This window comes from Phoxinus phoxinus (assembly GCF_949152265.1).
Source record: "Phoxinus phoxinus genome assembly, chromosome: 16".
Taxonomy (NCBI): domain Eukaryota; kingdom Metazoa; phylum Chordata; class Actinopteri; order Cypriniformes; family Leuciscidae; genus Phoxinus; species Phoxinus phoxinus.
Window position 1 is genome coordinate 10,141,165 of NC_136891.1, and position 23,767 is coordinate 10,164,931.

The 23,767-nt window shown below is 40.5% G+C and overlaps 1 protein-coding gene across 1 annotated transcript in view; it reads left to right on the plus strand.

The window, feature by feature from the left end:
- The window catches only part of LOC307012694 (uncharacterized protein), a 74,685-nt gene extending 51,485 nt beyond the window's left edge, over positions 1–23,200 (plus strand). Inside the window, exons 10-27 of the mRNA XM_079639639.1 lie at positions 3,091–3,237; positions 3,488–3,634; positions 3,909–4,055; positions 4,305–4,451; positions 7,065–7,241; positions 8,521–8,621; positions 16,057–16,124; positions 16,253–16,389; positions 16,482–16,673; positions 18,703–18,903; positions 19,062–19,202; positions 19,446–19,627; positions 19,716–19,892; positions 20,124–21,524; positions 21,794–21,835; positions 21,943–22,005; positions 22,102–22,168; positions 22,520–23,200. Of these exons, the coding sequence (XP_079495765.1) occupies positions 3,091–3,237; positions 3,488–3,634; positions 3,909–4,055; positions 4,305–4,451; positions 7,065–7,241; positions 8,521–8,621; positions 16,057–16,124; positions 16,253–16,389; positions 16,482–16,673; positions 18,703–18,903; positions 19,062–19,202; positions 19,446–19,627; positions 19,716–19,892; positions 20,124–21,524; positions 21,794–21,835; positions 21,943–22,005; positions 22,102–22,168; positions 22,520–22,593 (3,611 nt within the window). The 3' untranslated portion in view covers positions 22,594–23,200. The remainder of the gene's footprint in view (positions 1–3,090; positions 3,238–3,487; positions 3,635–3,908; positions 4,056–4,304; positions 4,452–7,064; positions 7,242–8,520; positions 8,622–16,056; positions 16,125–16,252; positions 16,390–16,481; positions 16,674–18,702; positions 18,904–19,061; positions 19,203–19,445; positions 19,628–19,715; positions 19,893–20,123; positions 21,525–21,793; positions 21,836–21,942; positions 22,006–22,101; positions 22,169–22,519) is intronic.
- Positions 23,201–23,767: the final 567 nt, after the last annotated feature.

The following is a 23,767-nucleotide window of genomic DNA, read 5'->3' on the forward strand; positions in this document are numbered from 1 at the left end:
GAGGGCAGAGGGCTGTTTTCCAAAAGACATGTGTGCTATGGAAATAATAAACATGTTCCCTGTGCATCCAGGCAGTGGGCCAAGGGCACAGCTATGTTTGAAAATAAAAAAACACACAAAAACAAAATTGTCAAAATCAGAGCTGCAGTTCCCAGCCTTACCACTAGAGGGCGCCGCCGCGTCGCTACTGGACGCTCGCTGCTCATGCGGAGAGCTGGCGCGCATGCGAAGTACACCCATGGGTTTTAACCACAATAAGCCGGGGTTATCGTCAGCAATTTGCTGTAAAACCTCCACTTTTCAACAGTGTGTCAATGTCAGCAGCAGAGGGGGAGTCAGCTCAGGTTGTAGAGGAAGAAATAGCCTCTTTATTGAGCAAAAGAGCTATTCGAGTTGTGCCGCCGGAAGACAGCCATCAGGGTTTTTACTCCCGGTACTTCGTTATTCCCAAGAAAGGGGGTGGTCTCCGTCCTATTCTGGATTTACGGAACCTCAACAAACACCTCAGGAAATACAAGTTCAAAATGTTGACCTTAAAGACGTTATCTCAAACTATTCGTCCCAAGGACTGGCTTACGTCAGTCGATCTGAAAGATGCATATTTTCACATAAGCATCTACCCAGCACACAGAAAATTCCTCAGGTTTGCCTATCGAGACACAGCCTACGAGTTTTTGACAGTCCCGTTCGGCTTGTCTTTAGCGCCCAGGGTTTTCAGCAAATGTGTGGAAGCAGCGCTCACACCGCTGAGAATAATGGGTCTAGGAGTGTCAGCATATTTGGACGATCTACTGCTGTGCGCGCCGTCATGGCAACAGGCAGAGAGAGAGTCAACAATGCTCGTGTCTCATTTGCAGAGCTTAGGTTTCAAGATAAACGAAACGAAAAGCTGCTTGGTGCCTACACAGGAGATAATTTACCTGGGTCTCAGACTAAATTTAGACCTATATCAAGCTTTTCTGTCCGAGGAGCGCATCAGGTCAATTCGCGGCTGTCTATCCCTTTTTCAAAAAGGAAACAGAGTTTCATTCAGACTGTGTTTACGTCTTCTGGGTCTGATGGCCTCGACAATTTCTGTCATTCCCCTGGGACTGTTGCGAAAGAGAGAGTTTTAGAACTGGACGGCGGCGCTGGGCTTGTGTCCAAAACGCCACCTCAACCGCAGAGTGATAGTGACGTCACTTTGCATGCGCGCTCTCCGTCAGTGGAGAGATCGCTCTTTTCTCGAGTCAGGGACTCCGCTGGGAGCAGTTTCTCTGAGAAAGGTGGTTACGACGGATGCGTCGCTCACAGGTTGGGGTGCCGTGTGCGAGGGCAGGATAGCGAAGGGAAAAAGGCCCGTCTCGCTACAAGACGCACACATAAACTTCCTGGAACTGTTAACAGTTTTTCTGGCTCTGAATCATTTTGTGCGGTTCCTAAGGAACCATCACATTTTGATCAGGTCGGACAACACAATGGCGGTGGCATACATAAACCGCCAGGGAGGCACACGTTCCCATCTGCTTCACAGTCTGGCACAGAAAATAATCTTGTGGGGCGTGAAGCATTTTCATTCACTACGGGCAACCCACGTCCCGGGAATAATGAATGTGGGGGCGGATCTCTTGTCCAGGGGGAATCCTCTGTATGGAGAATGGACTCTCCACCCTCAGGTAGTGAGCCAGTTGTGGGAGAGGTTCGGCCGGGCTGCCGTAGATCTCTTCGCCTCGCACGAAAACACTCAGTGTCCTCTGTTCTTCTCTCTGGTGAGAAGCGGTGCGCCTATGGGTGTGGATGCTCTGGCGCACCCGTGGCCAAACGCACTACTGTACGCGTTTCCTCCACTGAGTCTGATCTTTCCAACTTTAAGAAGGACAAGAGAGTGCGGTCACTCGGTCATAATGATTGCCCCGAACTGGCCAGGGAAGTTGTGGTTGACGAAGATAATTCAGCTCCTTTACGCACAGCCCTGGCCCCTCCCGTTGCGCAGGGACCTTCTCTCGCAAGCGCGCGGGGAGATTTTTCACCCAGCCCCAGACAAATTGGCTCTTATAAATTCGGATAAATCCGCTATGGACCACTCGGGAGTAACTCTCAAAACGAATCCATCGTTTGTCCCTAAAGTTAGCGAGTCAGCTCTCGCCTGTAAGCAGGTGAATTTACGGGCTTTCAGTCCGCAGCCCTTTCTCTCGTCAGAGGATGCGCGGCTTCATTGCCTGTGCCCTGTCCGTGCGTTGCGTCACTATGTGGACAGAACAAGAGCGCTAAGGAAGAGTAATCAGTTGTTTGTTTCATGGGCTGATTCTCATAAGGGGAAACCTATTTCGCGTCAGCGCCTGTCCCACTGGGTAGTGGAAGCTATTATATTAGGTTATAATAGCAGTGGTCTCTGTCCTCCGGAAGGGCTGAGGGCTCATTCTACCAGAGGGTTGGCTACCTCGTGGGCACTGTTTAAAGGCGTTTCAGTTCAGGACATATGTGCTGCAGCAAGTTGGGCTTCGCCTCACACATTTGTCCGATTTTATAGACTGGATGTCACTGAGCCATCACTGGCTCATTCCGTCTTAAGTGTGTAAAAAAAAAAAAACACTCATTGTGGATTGTTATGTTACATGCATCACTGAGTTAGTTGACATGCCTGCTTCGGATAGCATATCTGCAATACGGGAGTTGTCTATATCCCATAGTATGATACCGAGCGAATGTTTGAAAGAGAACTTTAGGTTACTTACGTAACCCCGGTTCTCTGATAACATGAGTGAGGTATCTCACCACACGTCCCTCCTTGCATTGCACGGAGAAGAGATATGCAGAGAATGAAGTAGGGACCACTGGCAGTGGTTAAAATGTGGGAAGGGGACTCCCGCATCACTGTCGTGATTGGTCTGTCAACTGACAGACGTGGTGTAATTGGTTCTTCCAGATCTGTCACGCCCAGAGGCGTTTCCCATAGTGAGATACCTCACTCATGTTATCAGAGAACCGGAGTTACGTAAGTAACCTAAAGATTGTAAGGTTAGGCAATTAATGAGTTGACCCCCACATTCTGTATGAGTGACCTAAAGAGGAAACTGTTATTTTTTTGCCTGTCATTTTCTTTTAATAAAGATGTGAATGAATGTGTCGAGAGATCAGAGATCTGCGGTCCAAACTCAATCTGCAACAACACTGTTGGGAGTCACAATTGCTCGTGCATGAGTGGATATAATGTAACAGACCCAAACCTCCCTATAAAAAGCAGTAACCCATGCAAAGGTATGATTGACATGTGAAGCACTTAGTGCTAATAAATTCATGAAAAATAAAATGAGTACTGGGAGGCTAATCACTTTTTTATTATTATTGCTTTGTCTTTTTTACAAATTAAGTGTTAACAGTAACATCGCCAATGTCTATGTATTCTAAAACAAAATCTAATATGTTGCTTAAAACTGTGAATGTTTCATTCACATGAGATTAAACTGACCCAAACTGTTCTTTTTCCCATAACTTCCTTTTAATAAAGATGTGAATGAATGTGTCGATGGGTCAGAGGTCTGCGGTCCAAACTCAATCTGCAACAACACTGTTGGGAGTCACAATTGTTCATGTTTGGATGGATTCACTGCAACAAACTCAAATCTCACCATCAGCATCAATAACATGTGTAGAGGTACATTCTATATTCAGATATATGTGTTCTCTAACATTGAATAATGAACTAGATGTTTTTGCACCATTAGTCCAATAAATATTACTAAAATATCAGCAAATATGTTTTTAATAACAACATTGATTTTTTAAGCGTTTCCTACTTTAGATCAAATATTCTAGATGGAATATTAGATTGTAAGGTTAGGCAATTAATGAGTTGACCTCCACATTCTGTATGAGTGACCTAAAGAGGAAACTGTTATTTTTTTGCCTGTCATTTTCTTTTAATAAAGATGTGAATGAATGTGTCGAGAGACCAGAGGTGTGCGGTCCAAACTCAATCTGCAACAACACTGTTGGGAGTCACAATTGCTTGTGCATGACTGGATATAATATAACAGACCTAAACCTCCCTATAAACGGCAGTAACCCATGCAAAGGTATGATTGACATGTGAAGCACTTAGTGCTAATAAATTAATGACAAAGAACATGGGTACTGGTAGGGTAGTAACTTTTTTATTATTATTGTTTCTCTTTTTTACAAATGAAGTGTTAACAGTGACATTGCCAATATCTATGTATTCTAAAACAAAATCTGAGATGTTGCTTAAAACTGTGAATGTTTCATTCAGATGAGATTAAACTGACCCAAACTGTTCTTTTTCCCATAACTTCCTTTTAATAAAGATGTGAATGAATGTGTCAATGGATCAGAGGTCTGCGGTCCAAACTCAATCTGCAACAACACTGTTGGGAGTCACAATTGCTCGTGCATGAGTGGATATAATGTAACAGACCCGAACCTCCCTATAAACAGCAGTAACCCATGCAAAGGTACAGCAAAACCTTATGATATAAATGTATGACAAAGAAAATGAGTATTGGGAGGTGTATAATACATTTTTGTTAATTTGTTTATTTTGCACATGCTGTTGTCCAAATGTAAATGTTGTGGTCAGTTGTGTTTAAAAATGTAGATTATTATACTTTCTCAATCTGTATTCTCCTTATATAGTTATTATTTTAGTATATTATGTTGTGAGTTAACATTTGTCTTTCATGCTTTATGTGTTTATATTTGTATGTATTAAAACAAATGTAAATGTATTTTCCCCATAGATAGATAGATAGTTACTTATGGTGCAGCGTTTTAAATGACGTCCCCACTGCGTATAGCTACGCAATACGAAGTGACCGTTCGAAAGGGAACTACTCGGTTACTATCGTAACCTCAGTTCCCTGAGTTAGGGAATTCTCTGAGATTGCTGCAGCACAGCCAATGAGTGAGCCAGTCTCTCACTGTCTAGCTGTGCAGCTGCAATGCGCTTTACATTTTAAGCTTCAATAAATCTGAGGAAATGAGTTTCCCCACTGCGTATAGCTACGCAATACTCGTTCCCTATCTCAGGGAACTGAGGTTACGATAGTAACCGAGTAGTTACATTCTCAGACAAGTGCTTCCCTCACTCCGGTTACTGTCCATGCTGAATCTGTCCCTGTTGTTTTAAAAAGTTATCACAGAAAGCAAAACAAGGCATTAGCATGACCGCACCCATCAGCTAGTCAGTCCTTCCTACTGTACGTATACGGTATACCAGCTCCAATCGTCCACTGTAGATGGGTACGCATGGGCAGCGCCCTAGTGCCCTCTATTGGCCAGCCGCCCCTGCTAGGAACAAGTCAATTCAAGTCAAGTCATCTTCATTTATATAGCGCTTTTAACAATGTAGATTGTTTCAAAGCTGCTATACATAGATAAACGTATAATTTAAAGGGGTCATGACATGTTTTTTTTTATTTTATTATTATGTTCCCTTAGGTGCAATTATAGTATTACTATAGTTTTTTTTACAAAAAACTTTTAAAATGTAGTGATTTATGACCTTTCCCCACCCTGTTTCTCATCCTCTGATTCAAACAGTCTGTTTTGGGGGTGTTTCCCCTTTAAGAGTTCAGTGTTAACGCCCACTGTTATGATTGGCTAACGTCAGTGCCTATGCATCAATTATTAACTCCCCCAGCCAGAACATTTGCGGATTCAGCGTATTTAAAAAGTAAATACATTACTTACAGTTTGCGTCGTCGTTGTTGAGCCCAGAATAGTCGGCACTCGGCACGGACTTATCTTTGAGCAACAGTTTTCTGGCAAAGCCAGCATCATTTTGGGATTTGTTCTCAAAACAGTCATCCTTCAAATGTAGAGAACGAACGCTTAAATGAACACTGCCGTGACTGGGACGTCCGCAAAAAATAAAGTGCATCCATTTTTCCCTGACGTCTGGATCTTTCGGCAGCGTATTCAAAGATGTTGTTTGTCCACAGCCAGGAACAGCACATCTACGTGGCATCGTAATTTCCCTGTACACAGACCCACTCGCTGTCCGTCGACTGAACACTTGTGAGGCGCGCAGCGCGTGGGCGCGACAATGATACGAAATGAGCGTAGTTGTCTTGCGCTTTAAGCGTAGTTGTCTTGTTCTGGAGGCGGTCACATGCAAACGCTGGTACGTCACTTCGTACCGTGACGTCACTTCTTACCATGGATCCAGAACGAGCTGTATTTAGAGCTTGATTAAATAAATGATTCGTTTATAATGGGGAGGACGTCTTAAGCTATGAAACTTGCAGGACGTTTTAATGACACAAAGACCTCTTATATACCAAAAGATCAAGGCAAATTTGGTTTCTCATGTCATGACCCCTTTAAGGTAACAGATTGTTTTGGCTTTATAGCGCTTCTTGAATAATGTTATTTTCCAGCTAAAGTTAGTCTTGACTGATTCACTTTCGTCGAAAGGATAATTTGTTATTAAATTAGGGGCCGCTAAGACGACACCGTTCTCTCTACACAGACTTTAAACGCGAACCTGTGATATAAACACTGATGGCGCTCACGTGCGCATCAAGAATTAATTATATAGGTATGTGCGTTTGAATATATGTGCGCATGTTTGTAATTCTCTTCAAACCAAGCCGAAATAAACTACTTGTCCTGCATATAAATTTGATACAGAATTTTATTTTATTTTATCACTACGGGGTAGATACGCGAATTTCCACAACGCTTTATCTGTAGAGTGGTAAAGGGATCCTCCATAGGGAGAGGCTATTTGGGACTTCAGCACTGCGTTGACATCGGGTCCAGGCGAAGGTCCTTCGTCAGATCTGGATACGGCCTGGATCCGGCAGGCTGCGGGAAAACCCCGGGATAAACAAAGACACTAAAATTAGCGTAGATGCCATTCTTCTTATGATGTAACGAGTACAGAGAGAACTTAAATACTAGTGACAATGGGTGAACAATGCTGAACTAAATGACTAATCCATTCATAACTATGACAATGAACTAAGGGAAATGGTGCAAACTGAAAACAAAGTCCAAATGGTGTGAGGACACAAGAGGATAGAGGCTGAATTTTCAAACTAAGTCATGTCTGTTTTCTTCAGTTCCAACAATAACACCAGCATCACCAACAACACAAGCACCAACAGCAATAATAACACCAGCATCACCAACAACACAAGCACCAACAGCAATAATAACACCAGCATCACCAACAACACAAGCACCAACAGCAATAATAACACCAGCATCACGAACAACACAAGCACCAACAGCAACAGGTATGCCCGGTAAAACACAATTTTTAATAAAGCACAACAATTGTGATGATGATGAAGATTTGTATTAGTATTGAGAACTGTTACTAAAACCTGCTAATTCAGTGGACACTTAAAGGGTTAGTTCACCCACAAATTTAAATTCTGTCATTAATTACTCACCTTCATGTCGTTCCGAATCCGTAAAAGTTTTGCTCATCTTCGGAACACAAATGAAGATATTTTTGATGAAATCTGAGAGCTTTCTGTCCCTCCATTGACAGCCTACGCAACTACCCCTTTCAAGCCCCACAAAGGTAGTAAAGACATCATTAAAGTGATCCATGTGACTCCAGCCTAATTTTTATGGAGTGACGTCCAATGAATTACTTTAAAGGCAAGTTCGGTATTTTACACTTAAAGCCCTGTTTACAGATCGTATCTGATGAAATAGAACGGTTAAGATTAAAATTTGGACACATGCTCCTGTCCCGAGAACCCCCCCCCCCCCCCCTAACCCCACCCCACCCCACCCCACACACAATGGTTGTCTATGTGCACTGGAACATTCCTTCCTAAAACACATTAAACTTTCGTTTACAAAGACGTGAAACTCACCGAGTGGTCAGGGGTGTTCACTGATATGCTCACACAAAAATCGCTGCAAAAGATGCTTTCCAACAGGTTTTATCGTAGTTTTCCAGCTCTCAACGGAAGAATGCCTGCGATGCGTTTGAAAAAAATAGGTCCGCAGTTTTACAACGAATGGTAAAACACCTGTTGGAAAGCATCTTTTGCAGCGATTTTTGTGTGAGCATATCAGTGAACACCCCTGACCACTCGGTGAGTTTCACGTCTTTGTAAACGAAAGTTTAATGCATTTTAGGAAGATTTGTTCCAGTGCACATAGACTGCCATTGTGGAGGTGGGGGGGGAAGCGAAATAAACCTAAAATTCTCGGGACAGGAGCATGTGTCCAAATTTTTATCTTAACCGTTCTATTTCATCAGATACGATCTGTAAACAGGGCTTTAAGTTTAAAATACCGAACTTGTCCTTTAATGATGTATTTTTCTTTACTACCTTACTGCAAAAAAATATATCTCTGAATCAAGATATATTGTATTAGCTGGGGCACAAGCAAATAACAATAACAGGAAATACGTTTTGTTAATTTGTCATGGGTTTAAAAAATCATTGTTTATCTTGAATACACCCCCAGTATTTTATTATTGTATTGTATATTGAGGATTGTTTGATACCTGATACAATGCACATAAATGTAAAAAATATTGTTTTACAGTTGTTGGAATGTCGATAAAAATAGAACAGGCTTTTGACACCAGTCTTACTGACTCTAATAGCAAGACCTACACAAATTTATCTGGACAAATTGAGACAGCAGTGAGTATTCCATGTTTCATATTTAATTTAATTGTTTATTAAAAAGAACATGTTGATTTTTGAATATTATAAATAAAACTTTGAATACAGCTTCACTGTAAAAAGAACACTGTGAAATATAGTAACTTGCTGGCAGAAAATAGAAAGTACGTTGCTGTAGTGTATTCCACAGTAAGCTTACTGTAAATTTCATCATGGTAACTATATACTTACTGTGATTTATATTACAGTAATAACCACAGTATTATTAGTGCTGTAATTTTTATCACAGCAAATATAAAATCACTGTTATGAGGCATTTCTGCTTTAATTTTGTGTACTGTAAAATGAAGACACCGTTTTTGTCAGAAAATGACATAACTTTCCAAATCTTTATATATATACACTGTATATACACATTTATTAAAAAAATTGTAAACAATACTATTTTCCTAAACATAATAAATCCACATAAATCCATTCAAGTTAAATGTTAAATTATTAAAATGTCCAGATAAAATTGGAAATGATTAAAACATAATTAAACATAATTCAAAAACTACTCGGTTACTAAAGTAACCTCAGTTCCCTGAGAGAGGGAACGAGTATTGCGTAGCATACGCTATGGCAAAACTCCTTTTCTCGAGAATACTGAAGCAATATTTTCAAAACGCAGTGTAGCTGCACAGCAGACACATATGAGCGCAGGCGTGGTCATTGGCTGTGCTGCGGCAACTGTCCAAACCTGTGGCGAGGCGGCCCTTCGCGCCCTGAACACATCAGAGCCCGCCAGAATGGGCGTGGTCCCAGGGTATAAAGGGACCAGGACTCGCCTAGGAAAACCAGGTTAAATCGACTGAAGGGAACCCAGATCACAGCACAGCACGGCGGGCTATGCAATACTCGTTCCCTCTCTCAGGGTGTAAGGCGCGCCTTCATTCGTATAGAGTCTATTTCTGTACCCAGGAACGAGATATTCTGGCTGGGAGACAGTGTGCTCTTTGTTGTGTTGATCTGGAGACCCAGGCATTTCAGATGGCTGAGTATCCAGGATTTGTGAGTTACTAACTCTGGCTTCGACTGGGCTAATATAAGCCAGTCGTCGAGGTAGTTTAACACTCACACTCCCTGCTGTCTCAGGGGGGAAAGTGCTGCGTCCATACACTTCGTAAATGTACGAGGTGCCAGCGATAGGCCGAACGGTAGTACTGTGTACTGGTAGGCCTGTCCCTCGAAGGCGAATCTCAGGAATGGCCTGTGTCAAGGCAATATCTGGATGTGAAAATAAGCATCTTTCAGATCCACTGAGAAAAAACAGTCTCCCGTCGAATTTGAGCAAGGATCTGTTTGGTCGTCAGCATTTTGAACGGGCACTTTAAGCACATAAGCACTTTGTTCAGATGCCTGAGATCTAGGATGGGTCTGAGGCCGCAATCCTTCTTTGGGACAAGGAAATAACGGCTGTAAAAGCCTGACTCGCTCTGTGGAAGGGGAACTGGTTCGATAGCTCCCTTTTCCAACAGTTTCGACACTTCGGTCCGAAGGACGTGAGCCACGCCCATTTTCGCTGTCGTCTCGCCCACGGCTAGAAAGCGTGGTTGTCTGCGAGCGAACTGTAGCGAGTATCCCCGTTTTATCGTGTTTAACACCCATTCTGATATACCGGAGATAGGTTGCCAGGCCTTGGCCTGTATAGCAAGGGGTTGAATAAAAGCTGGAGGCAGGCCGCTTTGAGATAGGGACCCAACCGTCCAACCGTGTGTTACTGCTGTATGAACAGCGCTCATGTGTAGGGGCGCATTCTGATATACCGGGGATAGCCTCCCAGGCCTTGGCCCTATAGCAAGGGGTTGAATAAAAGCTGGAGGCGGGCCGCTTTAAGATAGGGACCCAACCGTCCAACCGTGTGTTATTGCTGTATGAACAGCGCTCATGTGTAGGGGCGCGCGCTTTACAGCGGGTGCACCCTTTATCATGTTTCTCGCGGCAGCGAGGGGAAAAACTGATACTCTGGGAACAGTTTTTGTGTGTAGTGGTGCATACTTCATAGTGGGCTGGTTCCGAGCTGGACGCGAGAGAGTTTGAACCCGTGTTTGTGTGTAGGGGCGTGCACTTTATTGTGGGCGCGCAAACTACATTCGTTACACTTCCAGCGTGTGCTGGGGGGATTTTGGGGACTGTCAGTAGTGTTTATGTGTAGGGGTGCGCGCTTTGTTGCGGGCACACGAACTACCTTCACAGCGTGAGCTGGAAAAAACATTTACTGTGGGGACAGTGCTTGTGTGTAGGGGTGTATACATTGCAGCGGGCACGTGACCTACATGTGACACAGACAGAAAAGTGCTCTTTTCGGTGTGTTATTTGTGTCGCCGTTAAAACGGCGTTTGTTTGCAGGTGCGCATGTTTTAGAACAGACCCATTTACTGCAGTATTGACATTTCCAGCCGCCTGAGAGGAGGGAGCTGGGAAATGCTTGAGAAGTCTCTTGGAGAATGGTCCGGCCTCGGCGGGACTTGAATTCTCCCTTTTCCTTCTCACGGCTAGGAAGGCTTGTGAGGCTCGGGGTCCAGCACAATCCTGGGCCGGGGTCTCCGTCTCGCCGTGAACTGCTGGCGCTTGGCTGAGCGAGAGCGGTGACAGACCTCAGTCGCGACGGACCACTTCTTCTAGTATGACTCGAAGCAGAGCCGGAGCGTTTCAGGAGGAAGTGGCGCATCGCTTGTGGCGCCTTCTGAGCCTCTGTGTATTGCTCCGCAAAGCCCTTCACAGCGGTGCCAAACAGACTAGTGGTGGAGATAGGGGAGTCGAAGAAAGCTGCCCTGTCTTTATCCTTCATGTCTCTCGAGCACCGTGAGGCTAGCCATGCTTTGACCGTTCGCCTGGGCTGTGATCTGTGGCGCTGCGCAGGTCCCTACAAGGTTCTGTATCCTGGCTGGACTCGTCCAATGAGCGGAGGAGCTTGGCTTGGAACACCTGAAGGACAGCCATGGTGTGTAGCGCTGAAGCAGCTTAACCAGCGGCGGTGTATGCGCGGCCAGCGAGAGCTGAGGTGGCGCGGCAAGGTTTAGAAGGATACGATGCTTTCGCCTTCCATCCCGCGGCGGTGGGGGGACAAGAGGTGAGCAGCCACCGCCTCTTCGAAGGGAAAAATTGCCTCGTAGCCTTTGTCTCTAGTGCTGTCGACAGAGGAGAGCGCTGAAGAGAACGACGGCTTCAAGCGAGCTGAGTAGGGCACCTTCCATGCTTTAGTCAGCTCGTCGTGCACTTCTGGGAAGAAGGGGGCGGGCCTCTGCTAAGGGGCCACTCGAGCCCAAGGCCTTCGACGGCCTCGATCAGCAAGCGGATAAGCTCTGTGTCAATGCTCGTTCTCGCGCCAGCTTGGGTCGATGGGGCAGGGCCGGACACGGAGCCCGTCCACTCGCAATCGGATGCAGCAATGGAGAAACTGTCATCCTCTTCCTCGTCCGAAGCCCTGAAGGAGACGAGACCTTTGTGTAAGCCTACGCCTGTCCCAGTGCAGGTTGAAGCAGGGAAGGAAGGATGCAGGATCTAAATGCAGCAGGCTTTTATTAGACTAACTCAAAAACTAAACTAAACACTCATGGACAGGAACAGATCAGGCACAGAAGAACCAACACATAATACGGACGACAACTAGACAGGACTAAACACAGGGCTTAAATACACTGCACAGGGACCAAATCAAGGAAACAAGACACAGCTGACATGACAAACGAGGCACAGGTGAACAGGATACTGAATAAAAGAGACAAACTGGGAAAACTGGGTCAAATTAAAACCCCAAAGATCACAGGCTGCGTTTACACTTGGCATTAACATGCGACCTGTATCCGGATGTTGTCAACATACACTTTTTGAAAAGACAAGTGTAAACGCGCTTCTGATCGGAATGTTATCCATATTTAATTAAATTGTTTATGAAAAAGAACATGTTGATTTTTGAATACTATAAATACAACTTTGAATACAGCTTCACTGTAAAAAGAACACTGTGAAATATAGTAACTTGCTGGCAGAAAATAGAAAGTACAATGCTGTAGTAAATGTAGAGTAAAAAACAGTTTTTATTACCCCCTACCCACATCTCCCGGACTAGCATTACTCTACTTCTTTGGCCTATTTTGTTTAGCTGGCCAACTCTCAAAATCTGTGTGGAAAAGCTGCTGGATGCCCTAGACAGCGCGGAGAGAACGCACAGTGACTTAGGCCTACAGGTAGCTTAGTTGGCAGAGAAATTAACACGCACCGTTTTGTTTGACATCAATTGATACTCACTCAATATTAATGAAATAAGTAAATGTAATGTCAGAGAATGCACAAGCGCATCCTTTTGAGATATAAATTATAATCATTTTTAATAAAATAAAGTGAAAAAAATAAAGGCCTACATCATAAAATTCAGAAGAGTAGGCCTGTGTATTTTAATATCTCTGACAGTCAGTCTGAATGACAGTTTATGAACGTTAGGCCTATTATATACAAAAGTCAATGCATTATTCTTTCATTTTTGTATTAGTGTTTAAAATATTTAATTTACTACTAATTATATTGATTTATATCTTAATTTATTATTTATTTTTTTAACTTACCATGGTAAGCTATGACAGCCGTCATTTACCCTGTCCTACCCAGCTGATGCAAAGCGTTGGTGAATTTATATCTACACAGAAGAAAGCCCTGTCTAGGCTCTTCCTCGGTACGGGTTGTGTCGAGCCATTTGGTTTGTCTGGTTGTTTGATGAGAAAAGGCCTCAATTTTGTTAGATTATTGTTAATAATTCAAATTTACACAATACAGGCAGAAGTGTAAAAGGTTCGTCGATTGACATCAACATCGCATGAATGACCAGTTCTCCTCACCAGGCATTAATCAAAGACTGTAAATGGTTGTTTACGGGCAATAACATATTGATTAGCATCTTATCAGCTTTTCTAAAAAAAAATCTCCACGGACATACTCTTACAGCAGTCTTCAGAGCATGCACAATTTTAGAGATATCATCCTCAGATTTGAAACGAAGCATACTTGAGGCTATACTTTAGTTGTGGTTAAACCACAACTTATATTGTGGTTATAAGTTGTATTATCCACCACCTGTATTTTAAAGTATTAACCCCTTTGTAATATATATATTTTTTTAAAATCATCAAAGAAAAAACATAATTGAACATAACCCAATACAGCCACACTGAATTACAATAATCTTACAGTATATTATAGAGATCACAGATGAACACTAAGTTGCCCATAATGGTTAGCATCCATATAAAGAGTTGATTCCACATTCCAGAACAAGTATCAAGTATTATACATAGTCCAAATGAGTAATCAGTCCATATTCATTATGAAGTAGGCCTTTACAATAATTGGGGTTTATGATTGGCACAGCCCATGCACCCACAAATGTTTCTTTACAAAGATAAATTAAGAAATTAGGTTTACTTAATTATTCAGTAAATCTATATGTTATTGCGATTATTATTGTTACTTGTTCATCATTGTGTTAGTGTTTTATTCCCTGACTTTAGCTATGCTTCTTTGCACGAAGAACAACATAGTGACGAAAAGCATTTGTCCGTTTAGGGCCACTGTAGAAAAATGGGAGCGCATTTTAATGTGAGCACCAAATCAAATGCATATGCCTGTGTTAATGCAGCGCAGAATATATATAGAGAGAGAGAGGAGAAACCGTCAGCTCACTCTGCAGCCACTATGGCATTAGTGCTAATAAAACTGCTTGCCATAGAAATTAATCTTAATACAAGACTCGTCCAATATAGCGAAAATATTTGACGGCTCTGGTATAAGGGCTTCAGACAGTCGGTATGTTCCCATAGCGACGGCTGTCGCAGTGATGAGAGACCCATGAAAGGGAACTGCGGTGTATGTAGAAATGGCTCATTGTCAGAGGTGTCAAAAGTATTCACATTCATTACTCAAGTAGAAGTACAGATACTAGGGTTTAAAATGACTTCTGTAGAAGTTGAAGTATCAACTCAAGCTTTTTACTCAAGTAAAAGTATAAAAGTACTGGATTTTAAAACTACTTAAAGTATGAAAGTAAAAGTAATGCAAGGCAAAAAATGCCATTAAGGACAAAAGCTTAGACCGCGCCAAAGGGGCCTATAGTGCATCCCCAAAAAAAATTTATAAGGCCATAATGACTATAATGTTATATATATTAAAATGTAAATGTTGAAAAACTTGTGAGGCACTAGGCTACCTGTTTCAGCCACATATAAGGATTTCGGATATTGCCGTCTTTGTGGGGATATGACACTATTAATGGTTGCGCGCGCGCACACACACACACACACACACACACACTCTCACTCTCTCTCTCTCTCTCTCTCTCTCTCTCCTCTCTCTCTCTCTCACACACACACATACATGCACGCTCTCACTCTCTCACACACACACACACACACACACACTCTCTTCTCTCTCACACACTCTCTCTCTCTCTCTCTCACACACACACACACACACACACACTCTCTCTCTCTCACACACACACTCTCTCTCCTCTCTCTCTCTCTCACACACACACACACACACACATACACGCACGCACGCACGCTCTCTCTCACTCTCACACACACGCACACACACACTAACGATTATGTTTGCCACTTATCCCGCGATTGTCATACAGTAGGCAATATTGTAAAAACGGCTGTCCTGTCCCCAAAGCAATATTTGACGCGATTTGCCCCGTATTCTTGAGCACAAAACTGTTGATTCATTTCTACCTCGCTTACCGCATCTACAGTAGGTTTCCTTCGGAGTTTTGCAGCTTCGCACAAACCAAATGTAACTACAGCGCGCCGCGCGGACAGCCTCTCACAAGTTAGAAAGAAAACACAAAGCCAATCAGTTTAGCGATGTTTGTTCAGGAGGCGGGACTCAGATCTATTGTATAATTGCCCATTTTTTGAACGACGACAAAACAAGCGGGAATGAAAACAAGCAGAAATGAAATAGGAGTAACGAGGCTATTTTTAAAATGTAAGGAGTAGAAAGTACAGATAATTGCGTGAAAATGTAAGGAGTAGAAGTAAAAAGTCGGCTGAAAAATAATTACTCAAGTAAAGTATAGATACCCAAAATTTCTACTTAAGTAATGTAACGAAGTATTTGTACTTCGTTACTTGACACCTAATAAAAACATAACGGTTCATTAAGTAAGGTCTTTATACACCACTGAAAACATAGTTATGTATATGATATTGCATTTCTGTCAACAGATCCTCCTAAATATTACACAATGCACCTTTAATACAATAGAATGTGCTTATTATGCTTCCACGAGTCGGGAATGCAAATCCCAATTTAGCTGCAGTATTTTACCCAGCGATGAAACAAACAAAAAAACATGATCCTGTGAAAAATGTCATGCTGTTTAAAAGTCTTACTTGTTGCTACGTTTTTACAGATTAACACAATTTATTCCTATAAACTAACTGGCTACATTTCTAATTCTACAAAAGTCTCTGGCTTCAGGTATGATCTATCATTTAAATGTTCACTTTTTTTAAACAACATTCCCATTTATTCACTTGTTTTTTTTTTTCAAATACAATATTAATACAGTGTTTTCACCTTGGTGTGGTTTGTGTTTCACTCCGTAGATCTGGTAGTGTTATAGTAGACTACACGATAAATGCAACATCCAACAACCTTGATTTTACAGCAGCACACACAGAGATTTCTGCTTTTCTAACAGAAAAAGGATTCATTTTAGCTGCAGATGCTTTTGCTCGGAGTGGTAAGGGTAGTCAATGCCTAATCTAAAACCCTTCACATTTCTTAGTTCCATCATATTTGTTATATTGTATCTGTATGTTTTTTTATTGTCAGAACAAAAGGACTTCACAACAGATGAATTATATCCTTTGCAAAAGCTGGACCTGAATTGTACACCCCCAGACTTTGCAAAAGGAATAAAATGGATAGTGAATAACAAAGATCCTGCACTGGACAACAAAAGATACAATATTTCAAACAACAATAGCACTCTCACTGTGGAAAACGTTATTGAAAGTGACAGTGGTGAGTGACGTGAGATTTATTTTGTCCTCTCTATGATATCTTACATGGCAAATTGCCTGAATGCTTTTAGTGTCCTGTTTTAAAAAGCAGACTGCTGTAAAACTTTACCATAATAAGTATATCATCACTGATTTACTATAGCATATGATGATAATAAACACCATGATTAGTGTTTCTCAACCGTGTGTCTCGACCCAAAAGCAGGTCGCAAGACCATTCTGAGTGGTTTGCGCCGGAGTGTGTAGTCAAAGAAACAACAACAAAAAACTCTAAATGTTTTTTTCTGATGCAAGAATTTTTTTAAAAAAGACATGCGAAAGCTGTGGACTTTTCTGTCGGACGCAGTTTAAAGGGGTCATATGATGCTTTTTTCAAAGATTATTATTTTGTGTTTTGGGTGTAATGGAATATGTTAACATGCTTTAATGTTAAAAAAATACATAATTTTTCACATAGTGTACATTATTGTAGCTCCTCTATGCCCCATCTTTTTTCAATTTCTTGCTTCGATTTCTACAATGCCCCTCCTTCTGAAAAAGCACAGTGTGATCTGATTGGTCAGCTGACCCAGTGCGTTGTGTTGGAAATGTAACCGTTGTAAACGCCCCTTTTACCATGACACTGCACACATACAAACATTTGGGTTTTACTGTTCTGGAACAGTGTTGTAAATATTAACCACTGATTCCTAATTGCATCCACTTTTGGAAGGCCAAATAAAGTGCTTTCGCATAGAAACATACAACGTCTCCACAACATGGCGGTGACAGCACTACAAGAACTGAAGCCACGTCTTCTTTCTTTGCGTATGCATTTTTGGCGGCATTATGCAAATATTTGCTGGCGACCTTAAAAGAATGAACGTCGGAAGGACGCGAGGACACAGAACGCATCTTTGTGAGAATTGAGATGTGCTGCAATCTTGTTTCCCAACTGTAGGCTACGTCCCAGCATATTTTAAGTAACAATTAATAAATTAATACAACATAACATCACAATCAAATGTCACAACCTATTAAAACATTTATTTCATATTATAGACATTATTTTCATATGATCTTTATTTTTTCTTTAATCTTTTTATTTTACCACGTGTATTTATGAAAATTAGTAGCCTATGTGTTACAGTACCATTGCTTTGTCAATATTAAGATTATTTGAATATGCCAATTATAAAAATACTGCAGGCTTTCTTCATATTATCACTTTATTAAAATTAAGCAAAACAAACAGACAAATGTTTACTTTCACAAGCAGTCACGTATTTGTGAGCTTGCAGAGGCAATCTCTTAAGTGAGAACGTGATGTTTAAAACTTACATACCGTACATTGGCCGCCTGCAGTGATGTCTTCTGGGATTTCTAATGGTTCGGTTCTCTCAAGTCTACATTCGATGCATCCTCGAAATCAAGAGCAGATCCGAGTACTTTCATGCGTCCACTGTACTTGCATCTTGAGTATTGGAATTTAACTTCGACGGTTGATGATGACGTAGTAGGCTACTACTAGAACACAAGGACGCAAGATCGCCTAATAACATATATTGAGAAATGGCCATTATCAGGCTTTTTATTTAGAAAAAAAATATGCTAATTGCCTGCGCAAAATATGATAGCATTGTTTATCTACAATAACAATACGACAAAGTTTACAGTGCTTCCTAAATTAACACACAAAAAGCAAACACTTGATGCACATTCTAGTTCTTCATTTTCTAGAAGTAGAGTTAAAAAACATTGCAGTATTTTTGTATAGTTAATGAAGTGAAGGTACACCATCATCTTGCTTGAACGCACCTGACATCATAAACAGGACTTCCCCCATAAATAACTTCCCAGGAGGACCTGAATGCAGCAAAAGAGTAACTGAAATGATGAGCATGCATTGTCGTAGTTACTTTGTCCATTAGTAAGACATGAAATTACCAAAAAGTACCAATAATTTAGATAATTGGCATGTTGTGTGTGTTAGCTGGGAAGGATTTAGATACATGATGTTCCCCCCCCCCCCCCCTCCCCCTCCAATGCAGGTCGATACTCATGCATCATACAAACGGATACAATACCACACATTCAATGGCAAAACATTGTTATTAAAAAACGCCCCAATATCATTGTGGGTGATGAATATCGAGTTTTTCCGTGTGAAAGCAACAATGTTACACTGAGATGTTCTGTTGATGCTGGCTACAATATTGAGTGGGTCCTGAATGGCACCGTACAATCTTCAGGTTGGTACACTTTTAGAGAGAGAGAGAGAGAGAGAGAGAGAGAGAGAGAGAGAGAGAGAGAGAGAGAGAGAGAGAGCTGTTGTCATTTAAACCTTCAGTTAAATCCTCCATGTTATTACTGTTTTCTAATAAATGTATTCCCCTTTTTGCCTAATCAGGATCTGACATCACAGTAAACTATGCTACTCAAAGTGGAAATTGTATGGAGGAAACCTTTATATGCCGTCTCAAGGGTCTGTCCCAACTACTTCAATACAGTTACAGCTGGAGCAGAGTCACAGTAAATACAAGCGCAGAAAGTGAGTCTTAAGTTTCTTATTGTTTTCAGCATTAAGTTGTTTTTCACTGTTATGGAATTGCATTGGATGATTTTAACGATCTGGCAGACTTTTCTTTGGACCACATCGCATCTTATGCTGTGCTGTTGACTGCTTTGATCCCATTATTTAGTTAGTGTATTTGACCCTAGTTATTTCTGATGCTTCTGCATAGTGTGTGAACACCTTTTCAACTGAATCAGTTTCCTTCTGACTTTCAATCAGATTCAGATTACGTCTGTAAAAATACAGAACTTGGACTTGGGAAAAAAAACGAAGAAACGAAAGGAATCTGTAGAAGTGGCTTTAAAGGCACCATAACTTACAGATGTGATTCCCCTGATTGGACTCCAGTACAAGACAACTGTGTACTTGACGTTATAGACGAACTTAAAAACAGAGTTGAGGTAATTTAGAGATCATGTATCTCTATCTCTATTCATCTTGCCAATTTAAATGTTTCTAATATTTATATTTTTGTACTTCACAATGTAGGCCTTGATTGTGGAGGAGATTCCAGGGTTTATGGCTAGCCTCAGTAGTGCCACAGTACAGAATAATGTTAATATTACACAGTCTGCTGCTACTGTTCAAGCAATTGTTTTTATACTTTTTACAATTGCTAAATTGTCAGAAACTACTGCAGCAGACATCGATAATCCAGTGATGGTGGTATGTATATCCACATTTATAAGCGAATTTAATGTATAGACATTTTATTCTTGTATTATTGAATTTAATAAGATGTCCAGTTAACATAAACTTGTTTTGATTCAGTGCACATACAGTAATTGTGTTTTGCAATAGACATTCTCTCATATAATAATATCTTATGTTGTTTTATATTAAAATATTTTTATATTTTATGTAACTTCACCATATTAAACATAATTTTATTTCCAGAATTACCTAACAACAGTGAACATCATTGTATCAGGTAATGTCAGTAATACATGGAACAAACTGAACAAAGGAAACACCACAGGAGACACCAGCACTGAACTTCTGAGCGCTATTGAGAAGATAAGTGACCGTCTCGAAGATGAGTTTGTTTTTAATGAAACATCCATTCAGCTGGACAGAACTACAATTAATAACTCATTCAGTATAACATCAACACTGCCAAACTCAACTACAGAGATTGTCATACCACAGGTTCCTAATGTGACTACCATAACCATCATAATCTTCTCAACTCTTGAAAATGTCCTACCTAATCGTACTACTAATAATGACAGTAGGAATTCAGATGTGCGCATCAATGGAGATGTGGTTGTTGTTAAGGTTGATAATAATGTAAAACTTGACAACATTTCTTTTGCGTTTGACATTACGGATCAGTCTTTGGGAAATCCTCAGTGTGTCTTTTGGAACTTCAGTCTTGACGCATGGGATTCCACTGGATGTAAAGTAAAGCCCTCAGGGAACAAAGCGGGCAATATCACATGTGAATGCAACCACACAACCTCTTTTTCAATCCTAATGTCACCGTTTTCTATTGGTAGTGAAAGTGGTGAAAGTGGTGAAAGTGGTGAAAGTGGTGAAAGTGTTGAAAGTATTCTCCTAGCTTATATAACTTACATCGGTGTAACTATTTCAATGGTCAGCTTGATTTTGTGCCTCATTATTGAAATTATCGTATGGAAGTCAATGACAAGAAATGACACATCCTACATGCGACATGTGTCCATAGTCAACATTGCCGTGTCCCTGCTGATCGCAAACATCTGTTTTATCATTGGAGCCGCAGTCGCAGAACTAGAGCAACCGACATCAGTGGGTCGCTGCAGTCCAGCGGTTTTCTTCATGCACTTTTTTTACCTGGCTCTTTTCTTCTGGATGTTAATTTCAGCGCTGTTACTCTTTTACCGTACAGTCATGGTCTTGTCCCAAATGTCAAGATCCACAATGATGGCCATTGGCTTCATAGTCGGTTATGGTGCACCTTTGCTCATAGCGGTCATTACTGTTGCGTCAACAGCTGGACCACAGAATTATATCACGAAACAATTCGCATGCTGGCTGAACTGGAATGAATCTAGGGCCCTGCTGGCATTTGTGATTCCAGCTCTCACTATTGTAGCCATAAACCTTGTGGTTTTGATTGTGGTTCTGTATAAGATGTTGAGGAGAGGAGTTGGTGCCACAACTCAACCGGATGAGAAACATGCGCTGGTGGTCATTGCCCGATGTGTGGCCATATTGACTCCTATCTTTGGTCTAACATGGGGATTTGGAATTGGAACCATGTTGTCCCGTAACATAGGCATTCATGTGGTGTTTGCACTCCTCAATTCACTGCAGGTATCACTTTCTGTCTTTGTATTTTTACTTTATATTAAAGCTATATTTTGTGTGATTGATTTAAATGCAAACATTAAAACAATTGTAATGCAAATAATGCAATAATTATTATAATCTCTACTTCTAACAATTCATTATAAAGCCTCACAACAACATATAATAATGCAAAATAAGTTATTTTCAATGTTGTTATGAATATGAAATTAACAGCATTATAATAAGTATTATTTACTCATACCATTTTCCTCATATTTGTAACACTTCTGCAGGGATTCTTTATTTTGGTGTTCGGAACGCTTTTAGACAGCAAGGTATGAATTGATTTTTGTTTTTGCAAGTTGACAATTTGTTAAAATTATATTAGAGGCATTAATTTCTACTGCAGTGCTTTAACTCATTTTGTCACTTATGGTTGCAGATCCGTGAGGCACTGGCAGGAAGGCTGTCACTAAGGAACCTTACCAGCTCTAACCGTACCAGGGTAAATGCCAACAAAACAATACATCTGATGCATGAGTTCTTCCTAATGATAGATGTACTCAGTTTACGGCTGATATCTTAAATCTCTACATTACAGAGTACTAGTGCAGGACCATCATCTTCAAGCGGGCTGGGTTTCTTTCAATGGATGCGTAGGAGAAGAAGTAAGTCTTACTATTCAAATGTATACATTATTGGCCTGTTTCACAGACTAAAATTAATGTTTGAGCTGTCTGAACTGAAAGCAACTTCCACTGACATATCTTAAAATATATCTATTGTTTTGTCTCAAGATGAGATGGGGGGGGGGGGGGGGGGGGGAACCAGTAATGTTTTGTCTAAAAAAAAAAACAGTAATGTTTTTTCTAAGGCACATTTATAAAAGCGTATTAAATGTCCTAATTGAACAAAGGCCTTGTTTATTCTAAGCTTTGTCTGTGAAACCAGGCCTATATATCATATGACATGACAAGAATATTTCAAGTAACATAATAAATAAAAATAATTATTTGCAGATGTGTACAACATATCTGAGGCAGCAACATTTTCAAACATGTCCAGTGGCTCAGAAACTTATACAAATGCATAAGCAGCTGCTTCATTAGGGATTTGTTTGCTTTATTAAATATTAAACAGCCTTTTCTGAACATGTTTTTAACACTGCATGTAAACTGCACTATCTGTTACTGATTTCTGGGAAGAAGTTTTTCTCTGTTCTGAAGTATTAATTAAAATGGCCAATAATATACAGATCTAATGTTTAATTAAGTATACTTTTTATTATAAGGCTGTGATTTGCAGGATTGGGTGCACTTTCATTTATAACAGAAAAATCATATCAATAATATAGATCTAGAGAAATAGCTTTATTTGTGTTTTCTGGTGTATTTGATGTTTTGATGTATTTTTTCTTTGCCATTTTAAATCATCAGTTTTCTTGTCCAGTTGGTGTCATTATATCATGCTGTTCTACACTGTATGGATTATTTAAAATAATTAAATAATAAAAATGTTATTTTTAGCTGCACCAGAAATGAAAAGGCTCTTTATTTTACATTTATTTGGAAGTTGATAATCATGGCATAGCTCTCTTGTTATTCATATTTATTGCATCTGGCAATAATGATGAAATAATCATGTTTCCAAATAATTTATTATTATTTTAAGCCATCACAGTATTAAAGTTACAGTTTCTTATTCATTTTCACAATTATTTGAGCTTGGTCAACCTCACCTACGTTATATTATACATTATACAAGTATGAGGACTTTGATTCTGAATCCTTTGCATCTCTTTCTGTTCCTGTATACTGTATGTTTTCAGCAACCCTTGTTTCCCTAAAGCAAAACTAACACTTTTGATCATATTTGATGAGAAAATATAAAACAAGTTAGCCTAAGCTTTGTCAATTATACTTAAATTATCAATTATCACGAGACGGAGAGGCAGAAAGCACACCCTGTTTATTTTCTTTATTTTACAAAAGCACAACGTTTTGTTTAGATTGTAAGTGGACACATACAAAAGTAGACATCTCACAGATTCTTTTTTCATATTTCTTAAGTCTGTATGACCATACATGACGGAGTATTTTAAGTCTATGTTGCTTCTATGTAAAAAAAAAAAACAGCAAAACGCGCCCGTGCGTTTGCCGACCCCAGAGGGTTAAAGCAGTTTGTCTGTCGTTCATACTTTGAGTAAAGAGAAAGGATGGAGCAAGATAGTGCTGGGCAAACCTATGCACCGTTATTGATACAGTTCC